At 32.0% G+C, this 12,604-nt stretch overlaps 1 protein-coding gene across 2 annotated transcripts; it reads right to left on the bottom strand.

Annotated features, from left to right (window-relative positions):
• Positions 1-3,978: 3,978 nt before the first annotated feature.
• On the bottom strand, positions 3,979-11,659 carry LOC125070555 (innexin inx7). Of its 2 annotated transcripts, none has more exons than XM_047680478.1 (8): positions 11,648-11,659; positions 7,890-8,182; positions 7,267-7,444; positions 6,192-6,339; positions 5,910-6,099; positions 5,456-5,606; positions 5,173-5,362; positions 3,979-4,837 (listed from the first exon to the last, which is right to left on the bottom strand). In XM_047680478.1, exons 2-8 carry the CDS (start codon positions 8,127-8,129, stop codon positions 4,675-4,677), a joined length of 1,260 nt encoding a protein of 419 aa, XP_047536434.1. In that variant the 5' UTR covers positions 8,130-8,182; positions 11,648-11,659; the 3' UTR covers positions 3,979-4,674. The 2 variants fall into 2 exon arrangements, with proteins under 2 accessions (XP_047536434.1, XP_047536426.1); XM_047680470.1 differs by lacking the exon at positions 11,648-11,659 and adding an exon at positions 8,924-9,057.
• Positions 11,660-12,604: the final 945 nt, after the last annotated feature.

Here is a 12,604-nt window from a genome sequence, read left to right as displayed (position 1 = left end):
GACAATTTATTTTGTTTTTCCACAGATACAGTACAGATACTTTACTATGCCAGAGCACCGGTACATCTGCTGCTAAGTGTAAAAGAGACAACAATACTTTCTACCAGAAGGATAGAATAAGACAACACTAATAATATCTGCTCTTACCAATGACAATGGCGGGCTGGCGCCATCTTATCGAGAATGTTACCATTAAGAATATTTAAAGAAAAAAACGTTTCAATCTACGTAATAAAATTACTCTTATTTATGCGGTTGCAAATACACATAATCAAATAAATATAATTATATATTTCTGCCCGTACTTTTTATTGATTTCAGTGATATATATAAGATTTTTTATCAAGTAAAAACTCATAAGTGTTTGACATTTTATAACAAGTACTTACTGAAAATAAGTTTGATACCTTAAAATAAATAAAAAAGTACCTTATTTTTTGCCACGAGCAAAATCAGTCTCCAGCCAGATTAGTTTAATAGAATTTTTGAAATATATTATTTAAATATGAATTTATTGTAACATAAACCATGTTCAGATTTTTCTTCAAAAAAATGCACTATTTAAATATTTATTTTACATTTTTTTAAAGTAAAATAAGAGATTTCCTTGTGCAAATACGATACTCAACTAAACAAAGCCTTAATTAATCGATGTATGATGATGATTGCGCATGTAAATTCAAAGTTATTAGGAAACGACAACATGTGTGCTATCAAAAAGAGAACCAGTCGCTCGTTACCTGTGAAGCCAAAATTCCAGGTAGTTCCGTATGCTTCGGGACGTTGGCATTTCTTTAAATTTATTTTCATTACCCAAATTACTCTTCCAGGTTAAAACATTTGAAAAATTTATAATTTTATTAAAATAAAATGAAGTTGAAAGCTTGAAGTTTTTACTAAAATTCCATTTATTTTAAATATTTTTAACAATATTTTTTTAAAAATGCTCTTGATATAGAAAATATGTCACAAAAATTAATAGTTATAATAATTGATATTTATTATCTTTCCTTTTATGTGTATTGTTCACTTACACACAGTAGAAACGGACGCTGCTTTTTTTTTAAATTAACAAAGTACATCATCTTATATCAAAACCTGATCAGTATTCTTCTGCTAGTAAATATTTTTTAATTTCTACTGGCAAAGAATGGTTGTTTAAATACTAATATTATGAATCCAGCTAATTGAAATATATGACCAATTCCGTTTTAATGCATACGTTGGTTTTTATATAAAATAACCTAGCAAGTAATTAGATGTAAATGAACATACTTTATACAGTTTCAAGGAATAAGGAAGTTTTCAGGTAATCTTATTAATTTAAAATGATGACGTCATAATATTCAATTGTACAATTATGTTATTATTGTGAGAAAAAAATGGTTAAAATATAAACTGTATTTACTTGAACTTAAAGTAAATAAAATATATCAATAGTGCTTATAACTAATTTAATTATTATTTCTCATGTTTGAATACATTTGCCCACAGATAATGAAAAAAATCAGTAAGCATTTTTTTTTTATTTAAATACAAAACTGACTTTTTTCTAAGTAGGTTAAAGAGCGTCCCGCAGCCTCCGACTAGGGTCAATACTCTCAAGTAAACCCGCTTACAGAATAAGTTATCGTTACACGTGGTCTAGATGCTTTCTATACGATACTCATTTTGCTGGTAGTAGGTAACTAGGTACACCAACCATCTATCCATCCACCTTTTTCCACACTGGGGAAACCTGCGAAAACTAAATTGCTTTCTGGGATATCTGAATTACGTCGGAAGCTAAACCTTAATAACCCCAGCATCAGCCATCCTCTGATCAAATATTGAAAATTAAACTAAAGACACGTCATCTCTGAATCATTTCAACTGACATTAATTTAAAATTACGAATCAGCTGACCATAAAATAAGATATAAATTTTGACCTCTACGCATTTCGGATTAAGCATTTTATATGGTTTTCCTTTATGACAATTTATATGTGCACGGATATAATTTAGTTATATTTGAACTGCTTTTTTTCGTTTCGATATTTATGTTAATTTTGAAACATCTGTAATTAAAAGTAAGTAATTGTACAAACATAGAACGGGGAATCGCTGCATTCTTGCCTCCATTCCACGCAATCATGATTCGCAAAGAAACTATTTTTATACTTACATATAATTAAGGCTTTAATATATTCAGATATATGGCATTTAAGCTATTTTATAATATTATTTCCGGGGTCCACGTATGTTCTGCATGATGCAGAAAGGAGGGTGGAATTTTATATTAAGTATACGTAGATAAACAAATCCGAAACAATGAGAAATTTCATAAGATACTCAAAGAAGCGTACTGTATGTTATTACTTTACACCAGTATAAGGATTGTGTAAAGTACCTTCCTTCGTCCCGCAAGCCCACAAGTAAGTAAAGCTATCTTGAACAAGATTTCCTAAGCGTTATGTTCTGACAGATAAACTAAATAAATAAATTATTTAACCTATAAATTATATAAATTATTTATTTCAGGATTCGATTTCATTTCAGTGAAACAATTGGCTTGTGATTTTAATTCTTTCTCTGTTTTCCGAATTTTTAGTTCATCTAATCTATTTACTTTGGCATCAAGTGGCTTTGGTTACAATTTTGACCAATAATAAAAAATTAATAAGTAATAGGCTACTATATCAGAACAACCTTCGCGGTAAGGTAAATATATAACGTTATAGTTCCCACGGTTGACATGTGGTTGATTTTATAAGGCTTTCAATAGATTCAAGTTATGAAAAAACCATAACATAAATATTCGAAAAGGCCACTAAACATTGACATTACAGTAAATAATCGAAATTAACTCTGTCTGCCTGTTTGTCTGTCTGTCTGTTGCTCTTTTAAGACCAAACCACAGATCCGAATTCCCTTGAACTCCAAAGAAGGGCATAAGCTAAAGTGGACCCCTAAAGTGCGAGCAAAGCCGCGGGCTAGTGGAAGTATAAAAAACGTTTATTAAGCTATAAATTTATTATAATTATAATACCTACTCATAATTAATACTTTACATAATTACAAAATATAAAACCTATTCATATCAAACGATGCACATCTCATAATATAACACAGTTCTAAACAACTTCAAGTTCATAATATGTATATGGCAACATTTACAATCGTAATGTCAATTTAACAATAACTTATAATTTAATTACACACAAAAGACTATCTAAGCTATTGTTATAGTAAATAATTAAACTAAATAAAGTTTTGTATCTTTATTGCGGTTTGAATTAATAGGAAGTAATTTTTTATTAACCTTTATAAATATGCTGTTTCTTTCACACTTAAACAAGAATATTTTTTCGTGACGTTCTTTGGGACTTGAAACTTACATAAAACACACATCATTCTTGGGGCACATTTTAAAATTAACTTTAAGTATGATTGTACAGTTTTAGTATATATTATATAAATGGAATTTTATATGATGTATAAGCCAAAATTAGAAAATAATACTACAATACATTTAACAATTATGAAATATAAGCTCAACCCACATTGAAATATTTCACATCATTTTCCATAGTACATATCGTGAGGATTAATGTAATTTTACAAAATACTTTTCATTAAAAATTATCCAAAGGGGTGATTGTCTATCCATTAAAATAGCTACTGTAATTATATATAACGACCTCCTATAGACGACCTCCGTGGTCGAGTAGTGTGTACACCGGTTTTCATGGGTACGCCACTCCGAGGTCCCGGGTTCGATTCCCGGCCGAGTCAATGTAGAAAAAGTTCATTAGTTTTCTACGTTGTCTTGGGTCTGGGTGTTTGTGGTACCGTCGTTACTTCTGATTTCAATAACACAAGTGCTTTAGCTACTTACATTGGGATCAGAGTAATGTATGTGATGTTGTCCAATAATTATTTAATTATTAATTATTATATAAGGTCTGCGAGAAAAACAAATATTGAAATGGGGAAACAAACATTAAATTGTACAATTGCAAAACTAATATGTGAAATAATAACAATAAATAACTAACACTGGAAAATATTAACCACAAAACGTCTTTTTTTCACTGTCATTTAGAACGACATATATATTTACAAATAAGCGCGTAGTAAATAAAACAAATCTTCTAACGATAAAATTGAACCAATTTTAACAAACTACATCAATGACATCAATTAACGCAATTGGTGTTTCATCAACGCCAGCTCGATATATTCTTTAATCAATTTTATGTGTGCAAACATCAATGAAGCTATTAACGAATTGTTGTTTTTTTTAACTTTTAAGGTCAACTATAAGGCAGACCACATGCCTGAAAAATTGAGGTTGATTGTCTTTTCATTACCCTGGTTCGTTATAACTTACTCAACCTAACTTACAATCTATAATTTTATTGAAGATTTTGTAATAAAGACATTTTGAATATCATTTTGTTCGTCATATCTTTACGGAGAAGGATTCTTGTTTGAACAAAATCTCAATGTATTATTCAAATATTTACATATTATTATTGTCTTTTCAAGAACTTCGCATTATGCCACTGAAGATCTCTGTTATAAACGTCGTGTAAAATATCGTAAAATTTAAGATTTGAGCATCGCTACAAAAGCTGATCACTAAATGAGTTATATCGTATTTGCTATCACAGCTTAGTTAAGTTACATTTTTAATTGGATTTCTCCTTTAAGTCTTGTTTCAAAGGGAGTGTTTCATCTGCATAATCAACCTTTCCTAAAAGTACTGGTTCTGCACCTTTTTCCTCGTGGCCATTTTGATCAAACGGCATGTCTCTTTTCTGCAACTCCTCTGCTAAGCGCTCAAACAATTGCCTAGAAGAAAGAAAAACTTATGAAGAACGTCTAAAACAATTTACCAAACTGAATTGAAAACAATTTATACTTAGTTAAAAAGTGTTATAAGCTACATCTTGATAACCATAACTGCAAATAATCATAACAAAATATCAAAATTTTGTTTAGCTAGGTTACGGATACATGAGCCAGTTTAAATAATAGCACAAGGGTCAGATATCTTGGTTTAACAGATAAATAAATGTAAAGGATGTTTTTTCACTTACAACGCCAGAGGATAAGCAGTTACCATCAGATACTCCATTTTCCCATCAGCCTACTAGCTAAAAGTTGAATTTAAATTGGAAACTTACTGGAAGACAATTCCTTTCATATTCTTTGCGAGATAATATAAAAAGAGCCAATCTGCAAATTTACAGCCGTTGACTACTTGTATCACATTGTAAGGATTGAATTTTCTATGCGAGGCATGACGTAACAACAGCTCGTTGAATCTTAGTGAACGACGATACAAGAAGAACGAAATCATACGCCAAATAACAGCTGAAACAAATATATGCAAGTTGTAATCATCTCTGCAAATTAAGTTTTAGGTTCCCCTTTCAGTATTTCGCAATATAATTAATGTATATTCACCGAGCGCAGAAGCGATAAAGAGGAACAACAACCAGAACCAAAGTACGACGTATATCTTCTCGTGGATGATATTGAGAGCCATCACGCAGAGTGCATCGTGCTGCTGGATCGAGCCACTGGGACCAAATTTGTGGAACGTGCACTTCGTGACCTACAAAACGGTAACATAACGTCAACGTGATATAAATATTCCTTTTCTTTAAAATTGTATTCGCCTGAAACTAACAGATGGCAGTTTCGGGTAAAAAGTTCAATTAATCAATAAAATTAATTTCCTCTAATAATTTATTGTGAAATGAGTATCAATACTTTGTTTTCATCAAATGTCTGTTACATTATTTCGAAATTAGACATCATTCCCGGCGTGAAATCATTTTAACATCCATTGATATCAACACTGGTCGCCACTCGTGCTAACTGTCTATTATATTCTACTGTTCATACAATGTGTCACCTTGGGGAAGATCGTCTCTAGTGGATCTGCAATCATACTCCATTCCTTGTATCGAAGCACGCTCGCTCCTAAACTGATGAATTTCCCGTTAAGGAACAAATTGATCATCCAAATTTGGAACATAACGTGAAGCAAGTTGACCACTTCCATCGCCACCAGCCAAGTCGACCAAGTTCTGCTAACTCGTAACCTGACGGAAAAATAAAAAAAAGAACAACACACTTAAAATAACTATATAAAGATTTCAATAAATAAATAAATAAATAAGGACTCCAAAAATACCTTAATATGATATCTTTCTTTATGACATCAATTCGATTCTCTATGGTCTTTTTCGAAGGTACTGTTGTAGCGCCGAATTTCATATCTTCCTCAGCTAACGCTAAGCCTGCGTATTGCAGTCCATCCACGAGTGCCTTTATCCTACCTCCTACAAAATAAACAATACTCAATCACTATTAAAGTGTTTTATTTATTTGCAACTAATCTGTCTTATAGAAATAAGTCAGATATTACGATAAAACTGTCAAGCGGATCTGTTCAACCTATATACTTGACTGAAACATAAGTAATTTTCGAAGTAAATAATTAGAAATTACTATGTTAATTGTGACTGTTTATGTTTCTTTGCAATCTGAAAATAGCGTAGACAGCTAATTATACATGGCCCTCCCAGGTGATCCGGTATGATTACTCAGACAATAAAAAATGGAATGTAATAGTTACACATTTAGTAAACTTTGATATGTTGGGCTATTTGCACAGACAAAAGTAACAACCTACATGTCTTGAAAAAATGCATAATAAACATAGCCGTAAAACATCACACATTTTTCTCAGAATTCTTAACATTAACCTGAATTATTTAGATAAGATAGCACTGACATTCTATTTGACGCATATTTAAGATTTAATAGACAAAAATGTATATAAAACTATAACATTCATTTTAAAAAAAAATAAACGGAACAATAATTTCAATTTTTACCACGAGACTAAATGTTTTGATTTTCCCTCTTATTCAGTAACGTTTAATAGACGTGCTGAGACTGAAATATGCTTTGTCCCTCTCTCACAAACCAGATATGCCATAAAAGGAACTAAGGCAATATAATGTTATTTTTTATAGTTAGGCAGGACTATACTGTAAGAAATGCATAGCCAATGCGCCACCAAACCTTTATAACAAAAATGTTATCTCCTTTGTGCCTACAGTTAGGTACACTGACTCACTCACCTTTCACATCGGAATACACAAAGTATTGCTAGTAGGTGGCAGTTTATGTGATGAGTGGTATCTACTCAGACTCGAATAAAACTAATTAATTATATTTATGTAAAACACGTTTTAACTTACCTTCTTTCTTCTTCCATATGTAATGTGGCAAATAGAAGCAGATTGACTGGATGAAGAGTACGAAAGGCACCCACTGGTAATAAGTGTGGTGCAATGTTTCATCCGAGGCAAGAATAGGACCAACACCCGGGTGAGGCAAGAAACCGCCTTCAAGAAGACTCTCGTTGTAATGCCGGACCTGATAGTTTGGTTTTTTAGAGAGATCCACGAAATTTTACATAGAACAATTAGACCTTTTCTTAAATATAGATATTGTTGTTAAATTTTCAACTAAAGGAAAATGTAATTAGGATGCTGCATATTTATGATTTAGTTTATGAGATATTTTAGGGTCCAACCGTATTTGTGACCGTTTCACCGTCTAACTTATATGTAAGTAGGCGAACTTGCTGCTTCTTCTGCGTGTTATTCAATGTATGACGAATATCCTTCAAGAACTTGCGTAGTTCGTCCTTCCTTTTGGTTCACGCTTGCATCTTACCAAATGTCACAAAAATTGATTCAGTAGTTTAGCGGTGAAGGCGTAACAGACAGACAGGTTACAATCGCATTTATATCATTGCATTTGTAGATTTCTGATAAAATACCTTAATAACAATTTAATGTTACAATTAAAAACTTACAATTGTAAAAGTCGCCATGAAGAAGCAATAAGTTTGTATAACATGGTTAGGAACTCCTTGATCTGAAATGCATTTGATATGTTCTCCGAAGTACTCCCTTCCGCAAACCAAGATAACGAAGGCCAGGAGTATAGTGACAGTAAGTTTATAGTGTAATTTGAATACAAAATTCTCTATCTTTGGCTTAGAAAAATTGAACCGCATACGCGGCGTGAGCGTGCTCAGAGATGCCGCCAACATTTTGATTTAGTCCACTAAGTCATTTACGTCCTAAATCATCTGCTTTCCGGCTTCTAAAATTAAAAAAGGTTACATGTATTGATTGTATTTACAATATTTCATCAGTTAGATAGTAAGTCTCTATAATTATCTTAAATTATAGTACCAATACAAAAAAAGAGATAATTGTCTACACTTTTAGATTGTCCTATATTATTCGTGGTTGATGAAAAATTGGGTGTGTTCTTCTTTCAAATATCAAATCAATGATGACAGAAAGAGATAAATCAGGGTTTAACAAAGCACCTACTAAACAGCGCGTTTAAGTAAGACAATTTATGTTCATCTAGTAATTTAGGAACACTTACCTCATGCTCTGCACTACTAACAATAATTAACAGGCTTAATACTGCCTTGTAAAAAAGAGTTCTCTTTCCTTAATAAATATATAATAAAACCTCTTTATTAATAAATTGAAATGTTCGCTATTTAGGTATGATTTATTATAAAATTTAAATAGACATGACTAATGCCCGATTATGATGAAAAAAAAAAACAATACGTACTTCAGAAGCCATCATGCTACTTACGGATCCAGAAGGTAACGAATAATATGACAGATAGTCTTAAAATAAAAAAGTGTTAACTCGAATCAGACAATTCTACCACTCGTAAGCAAAGCAAATCGTATTTTACAAGAAAATAACCTTAAATCAAAATCAAGCTTAAATCATATCACTTCAAATGTCCAATTTTATTAACACCTTTAGTGAACATAACGACAAACTTCTAGAATATAGTATTCCATAACTCACCTTGTTCCTTCCACACCCTTCTATAATTATCAACCTTGCATTAACTTATCACGAACAGTAATCACCGAAATTTAAAACAAAAGCGGTACGCGTAACTGCGTGCGCTTCACACTTCAGCCAAGTGCTGTATGTCAGCGCTATCATTTGATTATGATAAGATACTAGTGATAAACAATAATACGATTTCGACAGCTAAAGGCGTTTTATTGATCCAAGCCAGGTCGCTATTGCATGTTTTCTGTAATTTGAATTAAGATAATTCAAATGAACATAGCATGTTTATGCATAATTATCTTAAATATGTCAGCTTCGAAATTAATTCTACATGTTACTGCTTTGTTTATCTATATTTTCATTCGTTTTAAATTAAATTTTACATCAGTCACTATTTTCATTTCAGATTCGTTGATGTGATTGATAAATATCTGACGATCTACTAGACTGCAGAGACAGTTATGCAATATGTTTGTATGTATATGGCAAGATGTTTTTTTTTTAAATAATTTACGAAGTTTCCTTTCATTCTACACGACAAAGATTTTCTCGAGGATTTCTTAGTCACCCATAGCTTGATGGGCAAAACATTGCGAGAATATTAAATTGTATCTTATTTAATTAGTATATATATTATTACACAGCCTATCGTAATCCCCTGCTGGAGTGCTGAGTCTCTTCTAAGGTGCGCTAAAGTACCTGCTACTCTGCATTCCAACGCAACACCCTTTTAGGTTAATTGGTACACTTAACTAGAAGGTTTCTTTCATCCTTTCAAATAAATACATTTTGTGTTGTTACAAAATTTATTTGTTTTAAATTTCGAAAAATATACATTTCATGTGTGAATTTTGTAATGGAATTTATCTAAAGATCGCATTGCCCGAGCGTATGTATGTCTTAAGATAAAACATCTCGTAGTTTATCATGCAAATGGTTGACGTGTTGCATTTTGAGGCCCTATTTGAAGTATCCTTTGACTGTAAACATACAAATAATACAATATATTTTCAAATAATAAAGAAAGGACTAAATTGGTTTATGATACATTTAAAGTTAACACGACAATAATTATAATCATATGAAAAGCAACATGAGCAAAGTCGTTCTGCTCGACCAGCGAACCACTGCCTTGCCCGTGCCATCTGCGCAAACTCCCTTGCTAAACTACGCGAAGCATTGTTTACACACTCATGTCAAGCGCAACTTTGTCTCCACCAGCTCCTGTTGAGGAGCTACTACTCTAACAGTAGCTGATAGCACTACGCTAATCTAATGCGCGTTCATGAATCTGAATACATATTTGGTAGAATTTTAGCATGAAAAGTATGTTGTATCACCTCGTTTTACTTCCACCACTAGCACGAGATGAATTGAAAACACAAACCAGAAAACATTTTTTTTGTTCCAATTTGTTTACATTGACAATGTTTTTTTTTATGTTATATATAACATAAAAAAAAAACATTGAGCAAACGAGCAGGAGGCTCACTCGATGGAAAGTGATTACTACCGCCCATGGACTAAAGTACGCTCTTTTCTTGAAGGTTCCCAAGTCGTATCGATTCGGAAAAACCGCCGGCGAAAGCTGGTTCCACAGAGTGGTTGTCTTAAAAATAGTGCTTTTGTGGATTTTCGTACATTTATGTTATATACATTACGATTTATTTGACACTTAAATTAGTCAAGTGATTTCACTGCTCTACTATCTTACCCTATTGCCTGTTATATAGCGTAGTGAGATTCCTAAAATCAATTAAATAAAAAACTAAAAGCGAAAAAGTAAGTATTCTGAATGTACTTCCAGAATATAATTAACATTCAATAACAATCACATTTTTATAAAAGAACATATTATGATAAAATTTCTGGAATACTTTCAGAGATTAACCCGATATAGACAAACATGTCAAGTTTGATTTAGTTCATACAATATGATGATGCCAGTTAACAAACACAGCTAGACGTAGCGGCGTGTAATACCGTATTAACTACTAATGTCCTAAACAAAAACATTTCAATCTACCGCCTATTCCTAGGAATCATAAACACCAAGAGAAAGACTTCCTTAAACGTAGTTACTCTGCAAATTCATTCACGTTACTGCTCAAACCCAGACGTGGATCAAGTGTGTTATCTGTAACAATGTCACTACAAAGTTTTAGGACTAGGTCTATATCAAATTTGTGCGTCGCTCACGTGAAAACTACTGTACGTGAAACCTACTGAACGAATCGGCTTGAAACTATGACCAATCGACACAGAACGCATTTTTTTTTAATTTCGCCTTTTTATTGAATGCTAGTACAGTTTATAAACTGCAAACAAAAAAAAACTCCAAATTGGATTAGTAGCGCGTCAAACAAACTAACAATCTCTTAACCCTAGAATATATATGTATTTTGCTATTTGTCGTCCGCAGCTTTGCTCAAATTTTAGGGCTTACAGACAGATCAACTTATTAGAATAGATTATTATTACATATATTGTCTTGTAGTCTCCACACCGTTCGACGACTACAGACTGTCCGTGCCTTTGGTGTGTCTTCTTTTATTTTGAATTGCGTAGTTTGATGTGCCTGCATGTTTTTATATTCAGGCAGCTTAATATGATATAATATTATTATATATATTCGTGTATATTTATTAAGAAAATATTCACTAAAATGGTTCACCTGATAGTAGTCACCTATGTTTTAGAACACTGCAAAAAATAAAAACCACTACGTACACCGCATTTGCACCTAAAAAACCTGGAAAGTTAGATGATTTGTTCCTTGCGCTCGTAAGTACATTATCTCACTCAACATTAAACCAAAACAGCACTTTAAAGTTTTAAAATAACGCGGTTGAAAGTGTATATAATACCCACCTAGACTTGCACAAAGCTTAGCACATACCGTTTGATGTAACAGTTCGTTTAATAAAGTAGGGCAGTACTAATCACCGTAAGTTCTAATTTGTTTTGCTAATAAATCATTAGATTAATCAGAACTTAAATAACTCTACGTCGTCTAATTCTAATCAGAAGTCAATAAAAATCGCGTGATAAATTCGTTTCTTATAATTAACTCTCTGGGTTAAAGGATTAACTAAGGTTGAGTGTTGATAGTTCTAATCATAGATAAACGGTGATTCGGATTACGAATAGATTGATTTAAATGTTTTTGACAATGGTTAATTGATATCCGATTTGATTGTATTTTATGAATTGTTCTTTGTTTTTATGAAGATTACTAGCATTACAAATGTGAACTCTAATCTAGCATATAGATAGGTAACTACATTACGAGGGACCTATGGTTTGAAGGCGATTATTGATCTTATTGCTTTATTCTTTAATTCTAAAATTTGTACAAATTGCTCGCTTCGATTCGATTCAAATTATTTGCGCTGTGCGCTGTACATCTGCGATCAGGGTCACTGAACTCAATACTGCAAAAAAATCAAATGTTTTCTTATTGTTGATTTGAGAAAAAATAGGCTGTTATAGACAAACAGACATCCACGAGATTAAAACTATAAGGAAATTATTTTTTCATCATACGTCCGAAATCCTAAAAAAAGATTGATAAAATCGACTTAATTAATAGTATCTAACTGATAAAGTACTTAATGTATTTGATAGGTGCGGGTAGTCTGTGCGGATAGTATTAAACTAAAGTATTTTATATCAATTAAATGAGTA

The sequence above is a fragment of the Vanessa atalanta genome, chromosome 2 (genome assembly GCF_905147765.1).
Source record: "Vanessa atalanta chromosome 2, ilVanAtal1.2, whole genome shotgun sequence".
In the NCBI taxonomy this organism is placed as follows: Eukaryota; Metazoa; Arthropoda; class Insecta; order Lepidoptera; family Nymphalidae; genus Vanessa; species Vanessa atalanta.
This window is presented reverse-complemented; position numbering and strand designations above follow the sequence as displayed.

What these genes read in the sequence shown, in the direction of transcription:
- LOC125070555 (XM_047680478.1), bottom strand. Translation starts at nt 8,129, where the DNA reads ATGTTGGCGGCATCTCTGAGCACGCTCACGCCGCGTATGCGGTTCAAT. An exon ending in TAGAGACGATCTTCCCCAAG is followed by an intron (nt 5,607 to 5,909) that starts GTGACACATTGT and finishes ACCGTTTTGTAG; the next exon opens with GTCACGAAGTGCACGTTCCA. An exon ending in CTTTATCGCTTCTGCGCTCG is followed by an intron (nt 5,363 to 5,455) that starts GTGAATATACAT and finishes TATTTGTTTCAG; the next exon opens with CTGTTATTTGGCGTATGATT.